Source organism: Mytilus galloprovincialis, chromosome 10 (assembly GCF_965363235.1).
Source record: "Mytilus galloprovincialis chromosome 10, xbMytGall1.hap1.1, whole genome shotgun sequence".
Lineage (NCBI taxonomy): Eukaryota > Metazoa > Mollusca > Bivalvia > Mytilida > Mytilidae > Mytilus > Mytilus galloprovincialis.
This window is the reverse complement of record NC_134847.1, coordinates 16,655,055-16,678,275: the sequence shown is the minus strand read 5'-3', so window position 1 is coordinate 16,678,275 and position 23,221 is coordinate 16,655,055. Positions and strand designations below refer to the sequence as shown.

General features: G+C 31.1%; 2 protein-coding genes across 6 annotated transcripts in view; one reads left to right on the top strand and one right to left on the bottom strand.

Moving 5' to 3' along the window:
* The window catches only part of LOC143049928 (general transcription factor IIE subunit 1-like), a 49,895-nt gene extending 29,020 nt beyond the window's left edge, over positions 1 to 20,875 (top strand). For 3 of the 5 annotated variants that reach the window (XM_076223703.1, XM_076223702.1, XM_076223701.1), the window contains exons 4-5: positions 6,559 to 6,742; positions 7,570 to 7,947. In XM_076223703.1, the coding sequence (XP_076079818.1) occupies positions 6,559 to 6,742; positions 7,570 to 7,754 (369 nt within the window). In that variant the 3' untranslated portion in view covers positions 7,755 to 7,947. Of the gene's footprint in view, positions 1 to 6,558; positions 6,743 to 7,569; positions 7,949 to 20,381 lie in introns of those variants that run through there. The other 2 variants (XM_076223706.1, XM_076223705.1) reach the window with 2 other exon arrangements.
* LOC143048777 (uncharacterized) lies at positions 2,766 to 4,725 on the bottom strand. Its single transcript, XM_076222651.1, has one exon. The coding sequence runs from the start codon at positions 4,723 to 4,725 to the stop codon at positions 2,953 to 2,955; it is 1,773 nt and encodes a 590-aa protein (XP_076078766.1). The 3' UTR covers positions 2,766 to 2,952.
* Positions 20,876 to 23,221: the final 2,346 nt, after the last annotated feature.

Sequence of the window (23,221 nt, the reverse complement as noted above, 5' to 3'; positions counted from 1 at the left end):
TCAAAATGTGGATTTACTTTTGCCAACCCTGCCAAAATATTTATATCTGAAATAATACCGAGAGAACACTGTCAACTAAAATGATAATGGTGAACATAGGCGGATCCAGGGGTGGGGCCGCCCCCCCCCCCCTTTCGTGAGAAAAATTTGGTTGATTATACAGGGAATCACTGAAGCATGACTGGAGACCCCCCTTAGGTCAGTCACCCCCTCCCCTATGTTAAGTTCTGGATCCGCCACTGGACCGTGAATGACGGTGATATAAATAGCAAAATCAAGTTTTAATGAAATCGAAGAAAAAAAAAAAGATCAACAAAAAACTATCAGCATTGTAGATCAATAAAAAGGTATGGCTGTTCGATTGATTTCACCTGAAATTTAACAAAAGGATTTTAATTTGTCGATTTTAAAAGATCATGTTACATGACACAATACATTTTGAAAGGAAAGTTACTAATACTGCTGTAAAATTTTAATTAAATACTTATAAACTTCTGATTGAAATTACTGTATACGGCAGTCAATACCCCCTTATGTTAATGGCAAATTGGCTTAGCATGACCTTTTGGAAATACTAAATACTAAAACAAAATTGCAAATAAAAATTCATATTGTCTAAACTTCATCTTGATTTAATGCACACGTGCATATCTATCATACTAAGTAAATGTCTTTATAAATTCAGAGTAAACAGAATCTGATAAAATAATGTTGGGAAGGATTTGTTTTTTGGCAAATCATTGGGGAATTAAAATTTACATCGCATTAACCCCAGGATTACAAAGTTTAATATTTATTCCATAAAATGCAAAAGTTCGTTACAGAAAATCTTTAGGAACTCTGATAATATTTAAATTTAGTGTTATGCATAAGTCTTCATCACATCGATGATTAACGTGACTATAGTTTGTAAATAGACTCATCAAAGACAGCAGGACTAAATTTTATAACATAGAGATCAACATGTCAATTATCAGGTTTCCAGATAATTGATTTAGTACCCTGATCAAAGCTTTTGAGTTTTGTATACAATATCATTGACCATTAAATAAGAACAAAATCTGGTGAAGAATATTAAGAATATACATTTAGACTCCCAATATATGAACAGAATTCAACAAAGGGACCGTGCCATAATACACAATATTTAACATAACATTTTGTGTACTCTTTACCACTGTAAATCTCACAGTTTTTGGCATAACAAGAGAGTCGTCCAATTCTAATAGCTCCTTTCTAAATGAGTTCGTCTGAACTTTTCTTACACATTTGTGACCTTTTTCTAACAAATCCACCCACTCAAAACTAATAGTTGTTTTCAGATCAGGATAACATAAGCAAAACATTTGTGAGTGTTTTAAAAATCATCATGTGTTTTGTTAATATGGGAACAAATCCTTCCTTCAGCCAAGATTTTTTTCACCTGATTTGAATTAAAAGGGATGTTTTGTATTGTAAAAAGCCACCAAGCAACACGAATGACCAAAAGATAAATAGAGTCTCCTACAATATACAGGTCTATACAAAATGTCAAGCTCTTGGGATTTCTTTTTACTTTTCTTTGCCGAATTGGGCGTTTCGTAGCATAATGGCACTTTGTGAAAGCTAATCCTCTGTCCTCTTGATTTTAAGTTCTGGGTCTGGAATCGCTCTAAACTATCAATATTTCGTGCGTATTCCTGGCAACATCTATAAATTAACTATCGACACGAAAAACGGATATGTTGATGGGCATGCGACCCAATATTAACAAGTTAGCATGAAATTTAAAAATACAGTAAAATGTGCAAGGTATAAGGTCGATTTTCTAAGTTCTGTTTGACCTCATTTCATAGATGAAAACATGAATTAAATGTAAATTGTTTACTCATAACTGTACAAGACAAGATTTTTTTACAGGTTTATTTAACAACAACTATTTTTTTATTTACCTACTGCTGCCTTTGTCTTTTTCATCTGACATTCGTCCTATATGAAAATCTATCTATTGTATCTATAATTGTTTTAATTTATTCTCGTCCTAAACACGCATGTTTTAATTCTACTAGACGTTTAGCAACATACAATCAATCAATCATTATTGTTAATTAAGGTCATGCCTCTTTAAGTAAAATTGAAAACGTAAATGGAGAATGCGTCAACTAGACAACAACCCGACAAACGAGCAGAAAGCAGCCGAAGGCCACCAATGTGTCTTCATCACATGGTCTGACAGCTATTTAGACAAATTACAGTTCAAAGAAGGGAGAACATCATAAATTGGAAAAAATATCATTGTTCATCCGTAACAGCTATTCCAAATGGTCAATCAAATCATGATGTCATCCACAAAACTCCGCAGCATAGCCTTATACAATTAATTATAAAAGAAATGTCTATCCAATTTGCCCAGTACTTATTTGTCCTTAGTGTAGACAAATAATTAAGAAAGTTTGTAGAGAATACCAAATATTTGTCATCGTTGCGAAAGTGACATACAAAAATAAGAAAATGTTAATACTATAATTTCAACCTAAGAGGTTCTTGATAATGGGACAGGCACGTCAATAGACATAGACATAATTTGAAACCCAAATCGTTGATGCCATTTAGACAGCAGTACAATCACCAATAACTATATTTACAGATTCAATTATAAACGGACATATGTGACAGCTCAAACTATGTACAGTGCTTACGTTTCTGTTAGGTATCTGAAATTGTAATTCATAAAATACCGTTTTTGAAAAAACAAAATATAAAAAAAGAAGATGTAAGTTGGTTTTAGGGTTTAATTGAGTTCGTTATTTACAATTCTATGTTCCAGCTGGTTGATTCTATCCAGAGTTATTCAAAAAAACCTTTTAATTTTGGTTTACTGATATTAATGTATTTAATCGTAGCAGTACAATTTCCTGGTGAAAATTTTTAAAAAGTATTCACTCTAAAACCCGTATCCAATTTTAATTTAAACTAAAAAAGGACATTTTCTATGCTCAGTTCATATAATTTTGCCATTGGATGCTCTTTCTTTGAATCGCTTATTTTCTCTTGAACTTTAAGACATCCAATAAAAAGTTGTTTTGAAGTGCAGCATAGAGAAAAACCATTTTGAATGCCTATGCTACTCAAGTCAATATATGAAGAAACTTGTCCAGATTGATTGAGGATGTGTAGTGTATTGGTGCTCGTGTCATTTACTATAATGTTGTTTGATGATGTTGCCTGAATATCTGTTGGTTTGAATTGTTTGTGGAATGAATTGATACTTGAATGACCGTGATAATACTGAATACTATAGCCAAAAGTGCTATGCATGAGCATTGTTATTCTATCTCCATAAATGTCTGATAACCCATCGACGACAAATATATTTCGTGCATTATTTGAGGAAGCCAAAGAAATTGGGTATAAGAAAATTGGTTTTCTCTTTGCATCACATTCAAATCTATTGTCATGTCGTCCAGATTCATTCATTTTTATCACTACTCTTTTTCCATTTTCAGGATAGTCATCATTGATGGCTCCCACCACAATACAATTATCCTTAATGCAAATGGCCACAGGAATCAAAGATCCTACATTGTATTTAGAATTTCTTATTTCACCAGTTGTATTGTCAATACGTTTAATTTTGTTATCATTTGTGCATACTAAAATATCCCTCCATGGGGTAAAAGCCATACCACGAACTATGATGTCATAGCTTGAGATTTCTCTAAGCTGACTTTCTGTTGGTTTGCATTTCTTTAGGAACCCAGTTGGGCCTATTTGTGAATATACCAAAATGTGATTGTCTGCAGAGTGTGCTACTCGGATGACTGCTGTTAAAGATGTTTGATATTCTTTCCCAATTGTTAATTGAACCTTAGCGCAAGGACTTTCTATGTCATCTGCATTTCCATTGTTATATTTGAATGTTCCAAAGTTACATTGATCCATCTTTCCTGGAACAAAGGTTGGCAGGGTTTCTTTTTCAAATGTAGTCATTTGAACATCTTCTTTCAAAGATTTTTCTATTCCCTCAATATTCTGGAAAAATTTGGCGCCATCTTTTATATTTATAAATTCCTCGGCTTTAGTTAATTTTTCCTGTATTTTCTCTTTCATTGTTTTGACTCTGTCAATTTCCTTTTCAGTGCCCTGTTGCATAAAACCCAATTTTTCATCAAGTTCATTTTTGAAAGATAAAGTATAATTTTCTACTTCCTTTTTTACTACCTTTTCACGTGTTGCGATTTCCTCTATTACTTGTCTATGTTGAAGGTTGTTTTCTTCTTTTACTTTTTCCAATTTTTCAATTTCATTTGTTAATGATTCTTGTTGATTTTTCAGTGTTCTGGTATGTTTCATCAACTTGTCTTTCTTGATAAGATAACCACACTTCATTTCTTCAAAAATGTGTGATTTATGTGTTTTTGTAACACATTGCATACATATGAGTTTATCACATAATTGGCAATACAAGCAGCAAATTTCTTCGCAATGTTCGGTACATTTGATATTGCCAAACCATATTTCTTCTTCACAACTGCTAACTTGTACTTCCTTATTTCCGACATCTTTGATGTTTACAATTTTGTGTTCATTTGTTAACTTGAACTTTGGATGGATTTTTTCCTTACATTTTTGACACATAAGTAAATCACAATCCAAGCATTTCCACTCTATACCTCTGGCAATCTCACAGATTTGGCATAATAAAGGGGCTTGCCCTCCATCATGTTCTTCTCTTGAATCGGCCATTACCAGTAATTGTATTTATCTACAGATATGTCTTTCTCAAAGTTTACTTTTAATCACAATCACTCATTCCAAATGAAATTATAAGGAAAAGAGATTTTGAAAACAAAATGCTTTATTCATTTTTCATTTTAAATCATTAAAAGTAAAACCATCATGTTTTTCCTAGAGCAAAATGCTTGAATGTAAGCAATTTCTTTTTTCTTTTTTTTTAACAAAACTTGAACTTTTGAGATGGTCCCGAGACTTTTCTTGTCAACTACAGGTGATAAAAAAATCTACAAGTTTAAAATCCACTTTTTCATTGATAATAAAATCTATAATTGTGACTAATATAAGCAGTCATACTGTCAGTCATTTTTAGAGTTAAATTATAGGATTTCAAACTAAATCTTAACTTTTAAATTTCTTTGTTGTTATTACAGTTTCTGTAAATATTAAGAGTTTGAGGCTAATGTAAAAGCTACATATGTAAATATTCAGACGACAATTGTAAATTATTTTGTCAAGTTTGACTCTTTTTACCTTACAGTGCCAGAAAACGGGTAATTATTGGCAAAGTTTTTGCCTATATGCATTGATTACCTGAATAAATTCTTAATCAATCAGGTGCTTATTGCAAAGGAAATTAAACCTTTCATTAGAATCAGTTGGTGCTAGTCAATGGACTGTTTCATTGAGTAATACACTAGCTTGAGAGTTCATTGATAAATTTTGCTGCTCTAAAAAAAATACCTGGATGCCAGGCTCATACTATGCATATAGATGCCTTATGTTATGAAGTTTCCATCTGACATATGTTCATTGTCCTTGGCCTCATTTTCATGGTTCAAGACTTCTTAAAAACTGTAAGTAGTGTTTCTTGATATTCAATTTCGACTTTTTAGCAAAAGGTTAACAATATGTGGTGTATTGAATGAATTTCAGATATATTATAATTTTGTCTGACTTGGTTTATCTAAACTTGACCACATTTTTGTTCTGATCATTGATAATGCCATTTTTATGTAATAATTGGAGTATATAACCTTAAGTGTAAAATTTCAGTCCTGGTATCTATGATGAGTTTATTTACAACCACTGGGTCGATGCCACTCCTGGTGGAGATTTATTTCCCCGAGGGTATCACCAGCCCAGTAGTCAGCACTTCTGTGTTGACTTGAGTTATCATTGATATGTTTATAATAATAAATTAACTGCTAACAAAACTTTCAATTTTTGAAATACTTAGGCTTTTCTTCATCAGGAGTAGATTGTATTTTGGCAACACGTTTAGGAATTTTTGGTCCTATATGCTCTTCAACTTCGTAATTTATTTGGCCTTTTCAACATTTTTTTATTCGGGCGTCACCGGTGAGTCTTTTGTAGACGAAACCCGCGTCTGGCGTAAGTGTAAAATTTTAGTCTTGGTATCTATTATGAGTTTATTTACTTCAACACAAGGAGATAAAACAATTTGGAGTGGAGATGAAACCCGTGGCCGTGACTTTGAAATGCCAGAGAGTACTGATACCATTACAGTGGATGAGGAGAGGAAGAAAGAAGCTGTCAGGGAGAGACCAGTCTGAATGACAGAGATGGGAAATATAATTATATACATGAATTTGTAAGAATCATATCAAGATAAAAAAAACTTTGAAATGAATTTGAAGAATTGCAGAAAGCCACTTTGCATTGATGAGTAATACACATAGTAATGTTAAAGTATTTAATCAACTAGCCAACAATAGATAGTCAGTATGTATACCTCCACTTACTCTCCCTTATATACTCAAAGTTTGAAGAAAATTTCTAAAAACATATTTGTATTTTTAATCTACCAATACAATATTTCAGGGTGTACCAAAATCAGATATTGCAGGACCTTCAAGAGCAGATACATCACGTAGTGTTACCAGTAATGAAATGGAGACATTGTTAATTATTCATGAGAAGAAAAGTGGTGCAGTACCTGTCATACCTGCTATTGATAGCTCAAGTAGTGAGTCAGAGGACGAGAAGAAGCCTACAACTTCTGCAGGTAAAGCTTCTGAAACCACAAATCTTGTCATCTTCATATCATTAAATAATAACTTGAATTAACAGCTATCAAGTATCACAATTTAAATTGGCTGAAATAAAATTAAAATAATTGATATTTTGTTCTGATAAAAAGCAGAAGTGCCAACAGAAAATTGCCTTGATCCTTTAAGAAAAAAACAAAACATTTCTCTCTAGACCTACAGGTATTTTTCCAATTTCGGGTTGTAAAGTTTTGTCACAGTAACAAGATCATTTTTTGGCATGACATGCTGAAGCTGAGTTTCACACACATTTTTTATTTGAGGAGGTCTTTTTAACCCTTTCACTGACAGCATGCAATTTAAAGCGGAGATGTTTGTCTTTTGGAGCCTTTATCTAGTTCAAATATCACAAGGTCAACATTTGTTAAAAAATTGAGTTAATACACAAATGTATATAAGAAAAATGAAATGTGGTATATATGATGCCAATGAAACAACTAACCACCAAAGTTTAAAAAAAGTGAATGTAAACACCTAATTGCCTTCAACAATGAGAAAATCCCATACCCTGTAGTCAGCTATAAAAGATAATAACATAATAAATATGAAACATTTGAATTGAGAAAACTAACGGCCTCATTTATAACAAAGCAATTTATGAAAAACAAATTATACAGAGAGCAACTAATAACAACCACTGAACTGCAGGCTCCTGACTTGGGGAAAGGCACATTAAGAATTATTAATAAGCACTCAACCCTCTTCCTAACCTGGGGGAATGTTAAGTGCACCCTTATACATATTCATTGACCTTATCTATTGATCACTTTATATATTTATTCAGCTGTAGAAGAAATGGAAGATGATGATGATGATGATGATGATGATGAAGGTCCTATGGTGTCCATAGGTGGTGCTAAAAATTCCATACATGACGTAACAGATGATATGGCTGCTAAAATGACATCCCATGAGAAGGAGGAGTATATCAGACTTGGACAAGAACTGTATCAAGACATGTATGAATAATGTTGACAAATAAAGTTCAATATTTTCAGGAAACATTTGCAGCAGTTTTGACTCATTCCACATGTGTTCAGTTGCAAAATACATAGTTAGCGTTTTTATAAAAACATGTTAGAGACAAATTGTTCATGCTTGTTAAACAAGGAATTATTTGAAAATAGAAATATTTTTATATCTGGAACTTTAAGTGTTGACTAACCATTGTTAAATGGATAAAGAGTTTTATACTTAAATATGTTTTTCCTATTTCAGATCATTTATTCCGAAAGTTATTTAATAGACCAAAATTAAACTGATTTTTATTTTCTTTCATGTTTTATTATTTTTCTATTGTTATTTAAGAAACAATTCATGGAAGCCATAGATTGTTGAAAATTTACACATGGCCTGGGCCGTGATATTCGAATTTTATCCTGAGTGTTATTTCGGTTCTAATAGGACAAATACGGTCATTAAAAAACTGAAGCGAGGGTGGGTATGATGTGTGTGTGGCTGTTCTCATAGGCGGATCCAGGGGGGGCCCTGGGGGGCCCGGCCCCCCCTTTCGTGGGAAAAATTTGGTTGATTATATAGGAAATCATTGAAGCATGACTGGAGCGGGCCCCTCCTTAGGTCAGTCAGCGGGCCCCCCTTAGGAAAAGTTCTGGATCCGCCACTGGTTCTTTTTTACTTTTTACTCCATGTTAGATAAAGCTCAAATATCTTTATAAATATGTAGCTTGCGTAGGTTATTTCGTGAATAACTGCTAGAAAAAACTTTTTAATTCTTTAAATTCGCAAACCCAACATTTGTCATGTTTTTCTCGTAAGCTTCCCTCACAAATCAAAAGTTGACATTTTGTAACTAAGGAGCCGCCATGTTGACTTACTGAAATGAGTAAATATGCGAATAATGCAATAGAATAGAAAATTAAACAAAACCTACCTCAAAAATCAGTTTTAATACAATATCATACGAATTCCGCGATGGTTCACGTAACAGAAAACTTTCAACTTTAGCGGTTTCATTTGTATGACGTCATGTTTTGAAATGATTTAAATGCGCCAGAAAGATTAAGAGACTTTCGCGGAATTTTATTTTATTTCTATTTTGTTGATTTCCCCGAGCTCTTGTGCATTACTTTTTTTTATTATGCATACGAATAATAATAAAAGTTATTTTGTCTTTTTTAATTGCACTTTTTTAAACAATAAAATCGGCAAAGGGTCTGCAAATAGGTTTCAATACATGTAGATTTACGTGGGAAGTATATTGTAACAGCCATTATTATGTATATCTCTGAGTCTGCGCTAAGTATATTTTATCGAGAATTTTATCACAGTGTTGTTTACCAAGCTAAAGAAGCACGTCATATTAGAATTGATCTTTAACAGTTTAGATGTTTGCATTTGCAAATATTTCTTTCAATGAACAAAAAGAGTTCTTAAATTATCAAGCCTTGTTAAGTGTGTCATTTAAGAATTTGTATTATTGTCACTATTTGATAGTTTAACAATTATGTTAAGGAATCCTTCAAAAATGTATTTTGTAAATGTCCATAATGTTGCCATGCATCATTAATTTAGTTTGAATTTGAAACTGCGAGGTATAAATTTAAAAAGCAGTTGTCCTCAACATATCAATTGATTTAAACCATACCATTGATAATAAGAATTAACTGATACTTTATTGCTACAAAAAAAGTATTTGATACTTGGAATTGTATCAATTTGGGATTTATATAATGTAAAACTAGTTTCTAAACCAATACTTATCATCCTTGAACAAACTGTATTACCATGGATTTTAAGAGCAATATCGTCAGTTCATTTAGTATGTATTTTACATTACAAAACCCGCAATAACTAAAATGTTCTAGTCTTACTGTAATTATATTTACAAGGTATTTTATAAATACTTTTATAAACAATTAATGAATATATTTTTCTATCTTATGTCTGTTCCTTTGGATTAAAAAAAATCACTGCTGTTCACACTTGTCAATAATTTTGCAATAATTTCATACATAATTAAAATGTATAAACTTGTTTATTAGATTTGAAAAACATTAAATAATAAACTTTATATCTTTTATTTTTTTTAATATAGACAGGGTTCACTAGTTTGTAAACTTCATTGAATATGATACTACAAGAGGGGAGTTTCCCCCATTTCCATCTGAATTGACTAGGATTGCTAGAGGCTCTGGTTTCCTATACTAATAATTGGCTTCGATGGTATCTGCTCTATTTGTTTTGGGATAAATATATATAAATAAATGAAATGTTCGACTTCAAAATTGCCACACAGCAGTTTCCTGAAATAATTGGAAAATATACAGATGGTTAGAAGTGTAAGCCAATAAGTATAAGTTCAGGGTCACTGTGCTAAAAATAGAAATGTTTTGGAAAATGACACTTGATGGTTACATTGAATTTCCTTGATTGAGTGAAACTAATCTTTTAATCTAGTAGTCATGTAAGACACAAGGAAAACTGATTAAGAGGTCTATTAGTGAATATATAAGTTTCCATAAACGTTTGTCAAAACTGATATTGGAACTTGTAAATGAAATGAACTTGGTTGGTTCTATACGTTTCTCTAACTGCTCTAGTAGTACAAGCAGAATCTTGGCATTGAATTCCTTAGACCTGTGATTTTTTCTACATGTTTGGTGAGCTTGTACAAAATAAATATAAAATAAGAATAAAACTGAACTGGTGGAAAGTTCACAATGAAAAGTCCCTAATCAAATGGCAAAATCAAAAGCTCAAACACATCAAAAGAATGGATAACAACTGTCAAATTCCGGACTTGGTACAGACATTTTTTGGTGGATTAAACCTGGTTTTATTTTAGGATTAAACACATTTTTTCTAAAGGTTTTTGATGTGTAAACCGGGGCAATTAACTCACAAACTGAATAAAAGTCCAAAGGATATTTATGTCTAGTTTGTGAGTAAGAGACCCGGTTTACACATCAATAACCTCTAGAAAAAATGTGTTAATCCTGATTATTCTTCAGCCAAACATACGCGATTATTAATTTAAATTATTTGTTTGATGGCTGCTATATTTACCATCAAAAGCACAATGGCATGTCGTAACTAAGGAGTACGCCGTCATATTGAATTCCTAAAAACTATAAATGTACAATAAATGCAACAGAATCTAAAATGAAATCGCTCCTACCTCAAAAACCATATTTTAATTAAATATTATCCGAATTTGAAGCGTACACGTAACGAAATAATCTTTCCCTTGAACATTTTCATTCGTATGACGTCCTGTTTTGCCATGACGTAAATTCGCCAAATCCTTCATGACATTTTGCGGAATTTTATTTAAATTTTATTTTTATACATTTTCGAAGCTGAAGTGCATTTATTTCATTTCTTTTTTTTTTTTGGTTATTTGTGTATTAGAATATAAACAACTGTTATGCAATTGTTATATAATCTCAATTTGCTGAAAATCCCAGCAAGAATGTATATCGCGCATGAATAAATTACTAAAGTAGTTTCAGAAACATGGTTTATATAAGTGTAAACCAAGAGAAAAATTCTTATTGACCAATCCAATTCAAGTATTTATAGATATGCAAATGATATAAGAATTATAGCTCGCTAAACCTCTCACTTAAATGATAGTTGCATTAAATTCCATTATTTTAGATGTGTGAACAAAACAAACAGACATAACAGGTAAAAATGTTAAAAATAGGGATACAGCAGTTAAGATTGTGTTATAATCTAAATCACTAAAAAAAACAAATATTCTGAACAAAGAATAACAAAAAGGCATATAGAAAAAGCACATGAGCAAAAGCGAAATACAAGAATGCAAATTTTACCATGATAGCACGATGATGGCATGTATAAGTACCCAACCACGTCAAATATATATTACCAAAAAATAGACAAAACTGTAAAAGCAATAATTTAATAAGACAAATAAAAGAACACAATAACAGTCGGAAAGCTGACCCCGGTTTGACCCCATTTCTTAAAGCAACAATGGACGTCATGTGATTACCATATATGGGCATTTTTTTACCAAAAAAAGTGAAGCTCGTTTTCTGGAATTTGTAGTTTTTTGCATGAATTAAAACTAATTTCCTTTAAAGTGAACATTCTTGAGTATATAAGAAATATATTACTTAACTCAATTATGGATTAAACTCATTTTTTTCTCTCAAAATGTGTCTTCAAAGTCAAGGTGTTGACGAAAAAAATTGGTCACAGAAAATTAAAATCGTCATTTTCTTTCTTAACTTCTCGGGAAGCTATGCTGAATTTAAATTATGTTATGTAACATAACTTGGACTATGATATGTCAAATTTGTGCCAGTTGATATGCTAAGATACGCAAATGTGCCAGTTAGATGTGTCGATATTTCTGACGAAGCGGGGCCGACGGTAATTCACGAGTTACGTCCCTTTGTTTGACACTATCATGAACAAACTATTGTTATATCAAGCACCATATGCTGTTATTTACATGTGGATATTATTAAAAACTATCTTATTAAATATATTTTGATACTGTAAACATGTGCCAAAAAACAGAGAAACAGATGTTATTACTTTTCAGAACTCAGTCCATGTGAAATGGGCCCTATGTGTCCCTATGTGCCATAATAGCTAAATAGGGTTAATAATTTAATATTAATTTAATATTCCAAGAGTTAATTTAATATTCATGTTTTGGTAAGTATTTTTACTGCTGCAACCAAATTATTTTAAAACAGAAATAAATGTCCACTCAATTTATACAAGGGGTAGTCTAAATATTCATGAATAATGGATCAAGACAGTATTAAAATGATAAAAAACAGGAATTCCTTTTCATTACTGACACTTGCAAGTTGGTCCTACCTTTTTCATTTAAACTTAAAAGAGATCATAATGAAAGTATTCTGAATGTAAAATCTTCATCATTTTAAATTTATAAAAGGAAAATTAGTTTGCAATCCTTGTATGAACAAACTAAATATAACAATACATGTTGTCTCATTGATTTCATGCAAGTTATAGTTCTAATGAATGGACTCAAATTATAAAAATAACACACTAAACCAATAAATAAATGGTGCTAATCATGAACTTGAAAATAAATAAGAACAAAATAGACTCAGTAATATTTTTCCTTTTCTATTTGAAAAAAACAATAATAACATTAAAAAAACTATGCATTTTTAAATATAAATAAAAGTATTTCAGAGCAGTTTCTGGGGGGCTAAGTCAACTATTATGTTTTAGATCACAAGTCAAAATTAAGTCACACTTCATGTCAGTATGATAATGCTTTGAATAAGATTGATTAAAATGATACTCTGAAAGAGATTGTTTGAAGGCAGCAACCATTTGTTTTCAGGGAGGGGGGAACTATGGATTTTTTCCAGACAAGTTGAAAACAATTCTTCTCTTTCAATTTTAGCATTTCATTTAATGGCAGCTGAGGATAAAACAAACATTTTTTTTCTCAGGGTTAAAAACAAATTATTTTTTATCCAAAAATTGGAAACAAACTTTTTTTTCTTCAAAACAATCAATAGCCACCACCCCCTACCCCCACCAGAAAATCAAATGGTTGTCTGGCTGCCTAAGTTCAAATTTAGGACAATACTTTCTCATTTACTTTTGCAGGATTACTTTATCACAAAAAAAATATATTATAATAAACAACGAATGTGTCTTATGTCAGTCATCTAAAGCAGTTAAGGTTGTGCAAAGACAATATAAGATTTCCTTACCTTGTTTTAGTTAAGTCATACATTTCACTGACTTAAAGAGAATAATTAATCCAGTCAAATATTCACAGCTGATCTCGCCATTACTTTTTCAAAAAAACATACTAAATGTGTGTACATTGACTGTGTTCAGATGCCAGGTGACATCGATGTGTAAGACCGAAAATCTACAATGTCAAAAAATGTCTTTCTTTTGGAATTTAGTTCAAACGGGGTTTCCCAAGGGGTAATAGAACGTTATACTTTATGATTTTTTTTAAATTTTGAGATACGTATTATTAATTGTTTGTATAGTACATATAGTCTTTGTTAATCTGTGAAAAATAGAAGAAAAAAATTTTAAACGACGATCAACGGCATTACGGAATCGTTAGAACACGGCCAATTTGACATGTTTGAGATTTTTTTTCCTTTAGATAATAAACTCCATGCTTAACAAATCGAAATAAATCTATTTCAGACCCTAATGGCAAGTAGGAAACTGAAAAAAAGATAAACTTTTAAATTGGCGCCAAAAAAAAAATCCGCGAAATTAACGCAATTTCAGAATGGCGGGTTTTAATATCAGTCCCATTGTTGTCTTAAGAAAGTAGCAACAACGGTCGTTTCTAAGGGCTTGCTTTCCGACTGATAACACGTTAATAATATGATAAACAATGTCTGTACCCAGAATCTATACCTCAAGACCATGGTGTATTATTTGTGAACTTGATATGGAATATTTGTTCAAGTTTTAGTATCTTTCGATGAACTTCTTAAGAAAAAGTACAAGATGTTCGTCGGTATAACCCTGGTTTAAAGCACTTCTGTGTTGACATGAGTTATAATTGATATGGTCATAATTTTTAATTAACTGTTTAGAAAACTTTGAATTTAAAAAAAAAAACTAAGGCTTTTCTACCTCAGGAATAGCAAAATGCAAAGACTAATCATACGATAGCAAACATTTATGAAAAGAGAACAACTTCTTTAACCACGCATGTAAGATTTCATTATCTGATAGTGTCACGTTTTTGCATTAATAAAATATTGTAATAATTTCTGAATTTACAGTTTCCGTGAGAAGTTAGTTATTCTCTTCGAGAATATAGCTACCGAATGTTTGCCAACTGACACTCAAAACCAACTTAAATTTAAACAATGACCTGTGAATATTTATTGGACAGTAAAATGCTTGCTGAAGTTGAGAATACAAAGAAATACTATGAACTTAATGAACTTTAATAATGTTTTATTTTTTTAATTTAATACGTAATGTGAAAATATCCAATCTTTATCAAATTCACTACAAAATCATCATCAGATTTATTGTTTAACTAAATGTGAACATCCTTCTATGTTTAGTTCATATAAGCTGGCCTTGGCTTTTTCTTGATTTTTACATCCATCCTTTTGAATGGTATGACATCCTATAAAAAGTTTTTTTCAGTGCAGCATAGAGAAAATCCATTGTGTATGCCCATTTCATTCAAATTAACATACGCAGAAAGTCGCCCGGATGGGTCAAGGATATGTAGTGTGTTGGTTGATGTGTCATTTACTATAATGTTGTTTGATGGCGCTGCTTGAATAGACATTGGTCGGAACCGTTTGTTAAATGAATTAATAACTGAATGGCCTTCATAATACTTAATGCTATTATTTTGTAAGATAATAGCTATTCTATATCCACTCGCGGATGACAATCCATCTATAACAAATATTTCTTGCGCATAATTTGTGCATGCCAAAAGGGGATATATGAAAATAGGTAAATTGTTTTCCTTGAATTCTGCTGTATGAGTATGTTGTCCGTTTTCATTCATCTTTATCACTACCCTTCTGCCGTATTCAGGATAGTCTCTATTTATAGCCCCTACCAGGATGAAATTGTCTTTTACAAATATGGAAACAGGACGCAAGGATCCTACATTAAATTTAGAATTTCTAAGCTGGCCTGTTTGGTTGTTAATACGTTTGACCCTGTCGTCACTTGTGCATAATAAAATATCATTCCACGGAGAGACTGCCATGCTTCTAATAAATATTTCATGCTTTGTGATCTCTTGTAGCATGTTTCCTGTTGGTTTGGTTTTCATCAACAATTGTGGTGAGTACATCCATAAATATCCATCAGAAGAAGTCACAACTAGTATAACATGAGCTGTAGATGTTACATATTCTTTCCAAATACTTAATTCCAGTTGTATACTAGCCTTTTCGTCCTCATCTGAAGTGCCATTGTTAGATTTCATTTTTCCAAAGTTGCAAAGATCAAGCTTTCCTGGAATAAAGGTTGGCAGGGTTTCTTTTTCAAATTAGTCATTTGAACATCTTCTTTTAAAGATTTTTCTATTTCCTCAATATTCTGGAAAAAATTGGTGCCATCTTTTAAATTTATAAATTCCTCAGCTTTTGTTAATTTTTCCTGTATTTTCACTTTCATTCTTTTAACTCTGTCAATTTTCTTCTCAGTTCCCTGTTGCATTAAATCCAAATTTTCATCCAGTTTATTCATTAAAGATAAAGTGTAATTTTCGACTTCCTCTTTTACAACCTTTTCATGCGTTGTGATGTCCTTCTTAACTTGTCTATATTTAAGGTTGTTTTCTTCTTTTATTTTTTCTAATATTTCAATTTCATTTGTTAATGATTCTTGTTGATTTTTCAGTGTTCTGGTCTGTTTCATCAAATTGTCTTTCTTGATAAGATAACCACACTTTATTTCTTCAAAAACATGTGACTTGTGGGTTTTTGTAACACATTGCATACAAATAAGTTTGTCACATAATTGGCAATACAAGCAGCAAATTTCTTCGCAATGTTCGGTACATTTGATATTACCAAAACGTATTTCTTCTTCACAACTTCTTACTTGTACTTCCTTATTTCCGACATCTTTGATGTTGACAATTTTGTGTTCATTTGCTAACTTGAACTTTGGATGAATTTTTTCTTTACATGTTTTACACATAAGTAAATCACAATCCACACACTTCCACTCTATACCTCTGGCAATCTCACAGATTTGGCATAACATAGGGGCTTGCCCTCCTCCGTGTATTTCTCTGAAATCGGCCATTACCAGTAATTTTATTGGACTACAGATATGTGTTTCTCAAAGATTACTTTTGATAGCATTTAACTATTCCAAATTAAATTTTACATACAAGAGATTTTAAAAACAAAATGGTTGTTTTTTATAATTTTTATCTTAAATCATTAGAAGTTAAACTATCATGTTTTCATAAATCAAAATGCTTGCATGTGAACACGTACTTAATTCTTTTTTTAACAAAACTTGAAATTTTGAGATGGTCCCCAGACTTTGTTTGTTCACTACAGGTGATAAAAATCCACTGGATTATTGATAATAAAATCTATAAATGTGACATATATATATATATATATATGCAGTCATGCCGTTTATCATTAGAGTGTAAATTGGAAAAGTTAAAGTTTATTGAAACAGCTACAAAATGTATTTACGTTATAATTTTTGTTACTACCTAACAGTAGACAGAAAAGAGGTAACCATACATTGACAAAGTTTTTTCCTGTATGCATTTATCACTTTAATAAAATCTAAATCAATCAGGGGCTTATTGAGACATTTGAATGTGTGCACTTTTATTTTAGTTTAGTTCTCTCATTTACATAGATAAAAAAGGAGAAGCAATACACCCACATTTATAAATTGTATTACCAAATATGTTTTTGCTATTAAGTGCCATTAGTAGCTGCCTCATTGATATATGAAAACATTGTGATTTCCACCGAAATCTAATCTTATTGATACATGTACGTTGTACATGTACATGTGTATTATCCATATCACAGAATTTGAAAAAAGTAATAAGTTTGATACCCATAGCCGTTATCAGTCTGTGCCAAACTGTTTTAGGGTTTTTCTGATCAAAAGAGAAATTTGAACTTTTTTATCATATATTCAACCAAAAAATCTTGCAAGTTCTGTCTGATCGAATGACTTTTTGTCGGTCAGACAGAGTTTGGTATACACTGCGTTATAAGTATAGTTTATAAGGCTTTTCTACCTCAGGCATAGATGACCTTAGCTGGATTTGGCAAAACTTTTGGGAATTTTGGGAATAATTAATGCAAATCGCTCATTACTGTTCTAATTAATACAATTGCAAACAGTTTTGTAAAGGTACATCACAACTGAAATTATTTTTTATGCTGTGAACATAATATTGTCATATATTTTGCAATATTAGAAAAAAAACACACTAATTTTCTGAATTTACAGTGTTATAAATGAATTACGATTATGTTAATCATCTTTTGAATTTAATTTGGTCTCTTAGAGCTATTTTACAACTTTAGCTCCAACACTTGGACTTGGAGCTTAGTCAACAAACTATATTTAAAGAATTGCAGAAAGCCACTTTGCATAAGGAATACACATTGTAATGTTAAATACTTTCATGTACCCAGTAAACCATAGATAGTCAGTATATGTATACCTCCACTTACCCTTCCTGATATACTCAAAATTGAAGAAAACTGTTAAAATATATTTGTATTTTTAATCTTCCATATTTATAATATTTCAGGGTGTACCTAAGTCAGATATTACAGGACCTTCAAGAGCAGATACAACACGTAATGATATCAGTAATGAAATAGAAACAATGTTAATTATTCGCGAGAAGAAAAGTGGTGCAGTACCCGGCATACCTACTGAGGATAGCTCAAGTAGTGACTCATAGGATGAGAAGAAGCCTACAACTTCTGCAGGTAAAACGTTTTTCAATCAAAACCTTGGATTTAAACAAGATGTGGTATGAATGTCAATGAGACAACCCTCCCTCCAAGACAAAATTAGTACACGTAAACCATTATAAGTCAAAGTACAGCCATCAAAAGGGAGCGTTCTTCTTGCCATTAAATCAGTTAATTTGAATTAACAGCTTACAATAATTACAAGTTAAATTTGCTAAATAAAATTGAAATGATACTTTATATTTAAGAATGATAAAGAACAGAGGTGCCAGCAGAAAATTGCCTTGATCTGTTGAGATAATAAAAAAGATGAAATAATTCTTTCTATACCTTTATTTAACCAATTTCAGGTTATAAAGTTTTGTCAAACTTACAATGGGTATCACTATGAAATACATGAATGCTTTTCAGTGTTTGAACAAATTGTGATCAATTTTTCTTTTGTGTGCATGAAAAAGCCTGATACAGTTGAGATCCTCACAAAAAAAATGTTTTATTAAGGTGTAACCTATACATTTAGGGCACAGCATTTAACAGGATACACAACAAGCAGCTTGAACTTGGTCCATGACCTCTTGATTTCAGGAATAAAACCAAATTCTCATGGTCAAAACATTCAAAAGGGGTCTTGCTTTAAGACAAAGAGCCAAGTGAAAATTTTTATCAATTGAATAAATTTTAAATGTTGTCATTCATGCATGCGTTGTTCTGTTTGATTAACTTTCATAAAAATCCTCCTGAAACTACTGGGGTACTGCAGCAAATTTTACCAGACATTGCCACACTCATCATTGGGATATCTAAATTGAAAAATGTGTCTTTTGAACCTGCCTGTCTACCAAAGTGGACAATATGGCTAAAATGAAACATAGGGGTAAATAGTTATCAAAAGTACCAGGATTATAATTTTATACGCCAGACGCGCGTTTCGTCTACATAAGACTCATCAGTGACGCTCAGATCAAAATAGTTAAAAAGCCAAACAAATACAAAGTTGAGGGTAAATTGAGTTTAGTTTATTATCTCAATAACTGATATGAAAGGAAGAATCTGACAGGAGCAGAAATGTTTAGAATATTGAGTTTTACCTGCTGTCCGTATACATAAAACTGTTGATTTCATATAGAAGTTATTGCCCTCAATGACTTCTTTTACCCTTTTCTTCGTTTTACTTTGAATGCAGTAAAGTAATAAATTAGATTGAGAGATATTTTATTGCAAAATTTGTCAGTCAGATAAGATCTACAAATAAGTGAACATATCAGAAATCGACAGTTGACTTTTAATTGGAGTTATTCCCTCTTAACATGAATCATTCCAATTTTTGCGTTTTTGACTGCTATATCTTATAAACTTGATAGATATATAGAAACTTTTAAGGAAAACAAGATTAGCAAGACAAAATTTGAATATTTATATGGCAAAAGATGTCACTCAACTCCTTTAAAGACAAGTTTAACTATATTTGTTTTGCATTGTTGCCTATTATCTTGAAAACTTTAATGTATAGATAGAGACTTTAAATAAAAATTTATCAACAAGACAAAATCTACACATAGTTAAATCTTGCCGTAAGATGCTCTACAAGACTCTTAACAGAAGTTATAATCATGAAATGACACATCTTTATTTTTGTCCTTTTGGCAAAAAGTTGTGAAGATATAGAGAAACTGTAGACAAAAAAAAATGATCGGCAATCATGCAATACAAGCTCAATAGAGCAGGTATTTTTGTCTTTATAGAGTCTTCATTTAGTTCAATTATCACAAGGTCAACATTTATTAAAAAAAAGAGTTATACAAATGTATATAAGAAAAATGAGATGTGGTATATATGATGTCAACTACCCACCAAAGTTAACATAAAGTGGATGTACGCAAATATAGGCAACCTTATTGCCTTCAAAAATGAGAAAATCCCTGTTGGCACTTATAAAAGATTATGACATGAAAAATATGAAACATTTTAATTTGTAAATTTAATGGCCTAACAAAACAATTTAGGAAAAACAAATATGACGGACATAAACCAACTACAGGCTTCTGACTTGGGAAAGGCACATAAAGAATTATTAATAAGCACTCAACCCTCTCTCTAACATTTGGGAAGGTTGAGTGTACCCTTATACTTATTTATTGACCTTATCTATTGATCACTTAATATATTATTTCAGTTGTAGAAGAAATGGAAGATGATGATGATGACGAAGGCCCTATGGTATCTATAGGTGGTGCTAAAGTTTCCATACATGCTGTAACTGATGATATGGTGGCTAAGATGCCACCCCAGGAGAAGGAGGAATATATCAGACTTGGACAAGAAATGTATCAAGACATGTATGAATAATATTGAAAACTAAAGTTCAATATTATCAGGAAACATTCGCAGCAGTTCTATTTTGACTCATTCCACATGTGTTCAGTTGCAAAATACATAGTTAGCGTTTTTATAAAAACATGTTAGAGACAAATTGTTCATTCTTGTTAAACAAGGAATTATGTGAAAAAAAATTTCATTCTTGTTAAACAAGGAATTATTTCGAAACTATTAAGAAATTTATACATGTATCTTTTTTAAGTTATATAGATTTATTTCCAAAGTTTAACATCAAAGGGGGTAGACTAGATTTGTTGAAGAGTTAGTTAGTTTTATATGCAAGTCTGTGTTACCTATTCAAGATCCTTTTTTCGGTAATGCTAGTTTATAGACCAGAAAATGAACTGATTTTCTATTTTTCACTTTTTTCCAAGTTTAAGAAATTCCTAATAACTAATGTTTTTTATCTTGACCAGTTTTGATGTTTGCAAATGTTTCTTTCAATGAGCAAAAGGATTTCTTTAATCATTAAGCCTTGTTATTGGTTATTTATCATTTCCTTTTACAAGACATGGTAGATATAATTTTAATCCATGTGAAACATTGAAGAATTTGATTTATTATTATTTGAATGATTAACAATTCTTTTAAGTGATTCTTCAAAGATTGATCTTGCAAAAAGTGAAATAACAAAAATATAGAAAACCAAGGAAAATTCTAAACAGAAAAAAGACTAAGGAAATGGTCAAATCAAAAGCTCAATCATGTCAGTAATATTGGCAAGCATTACTAATTTTGTTTCAATTTGAAACCGAGTTATAAATATAAAAAAGCAGTTGCATTAACAAATCAAATTACTTTAACTATTTCATCAGAAATATGAATTAATATGATATTGTTGAAAAAAGTATTTGATACTTGGAATATATATCAGTTTGAGATTTATTTAATGTTTAATAAAACTAGTTTTTTAAAACAATAACTTTCATAAAACAAATTGTATTACCATTGATTTGAAGAGCATTATTTTCAGTTCATTCAGTGTAGATTTTCTATTGCAAAACCATCAATAACTGAAAGTTCTAGTCTTACTGTAATTGTATTTTCCAAGGTATTTTATAAATTCTTTTATTAACAATTAATGAATATTTTTTTTTATCTTATGTCATACATGTCAACAACTTTGCAATAATTTCATACATAATTAAAATGTATAAACTTGTTTATTAGATTTGAAAAACATTAAATAATAAACTTTATGTGTTTTATTTTTAATACAGACAGACTTTACTCTAGTTTGTAAATTTCTTTGAAATGCAGAACTGAACATTGAATATGATATTACAAGGGGGGAATATTGATGGGTTCCCCCTTTTTCATCTGATTTGACTAGGATTGCCAGATACTCTTGTTTCCTCTGCTAATAATTGGCTTGGATGGTATATGCTGTAAGTGGCATTAAATTCTAAAATTTATTCAATCAATCACCTTTTTGTTTTGGGATAAATATATATAGGTGAAACTTTCAACGTCAAAATTGACACATAGCAGTTTCCTGATGGTAACGTTATTGTAATTGTTTGGTTGAATTTAAACTTAAATAATTGGGAAAATATATGGATGGTTAGAAGCGTATGCCAATAAGTGTAAGTTCAGGGTCAAGGTTGCTAAAAATAGAGATGTTTTGGGAAATGACACTTGATGGTTACATTGAATTTCCTTGATTGAGTAGAACTAATCTTTTAATCGTGTAGTCATGTAAGACACAAGGAAAACTGATCAAGGGGTCTATTAGTGAATATATATGTTTCCATAAATGTTTGTCAAAACTGATATTGGAACTTGTAAATGAAATGAACTTTGTTGGTTCTATACGTTTCTGTAACTGCTCTAGTATTACAAGCAGAATCTTGGCATTGAATTCCTTAGACCTGTGATTTTTATTTACATGTTTGGTGAGCTTGTACAAAATAAATATAAAATAAGAATAAAACTGAACTGGTGGAAAGTTCACAATGAAAAGTCCCTAATCAAATGGCAAAATCAAAAGCTCAAACACATCAAAAGAATGGATAACAACTGTCAAATTCCGGACTTGGTACAGACATTTTCTGGTGGATTAAACCTGGTTTTATTATAGGATTAAACACATTTTTTCTAGAGGTTTTTGATGTGTAAACCGGGGCAATTAACTCACAAACTGAATAAAAGTCCAAAGGATATTTATGTCTAGTTTGTGAGTAAGAGACCCGGTTTACACATCAATAACCTCTAGAAAAAATGTGTTTAATCCTTATTATTCTTCAGCCAAACATACGCGATTATTGATTTAAATTATTTGTTTGATGGCTGCTATATTTGCCATCAAAAGCACAATGGTATGTCGTAACTAAGGAGTACGCCGCCATATTGAATTCATAAAAACCATAAATGTACAATAAATGCAACAGAATCTAAAATGAAATCGCTCCTACCTCAAAAACTTCATTTTAATTCAATATTATCCGAATTTGAAGCGTACACGTAACGAAATAATCTTTTCCTTGAACATTTCATTCGTATGACGTCCTGTTTTGCCATGACGTAAATTCGCCAAATCCTTCATGACATTTTGCGGAATTTTATTTAAATTTTATTTTTATACATTTTCGAAGCTTAAGTGCATTTATTTCATTTCTTTATTTTGTTATTTGTGTA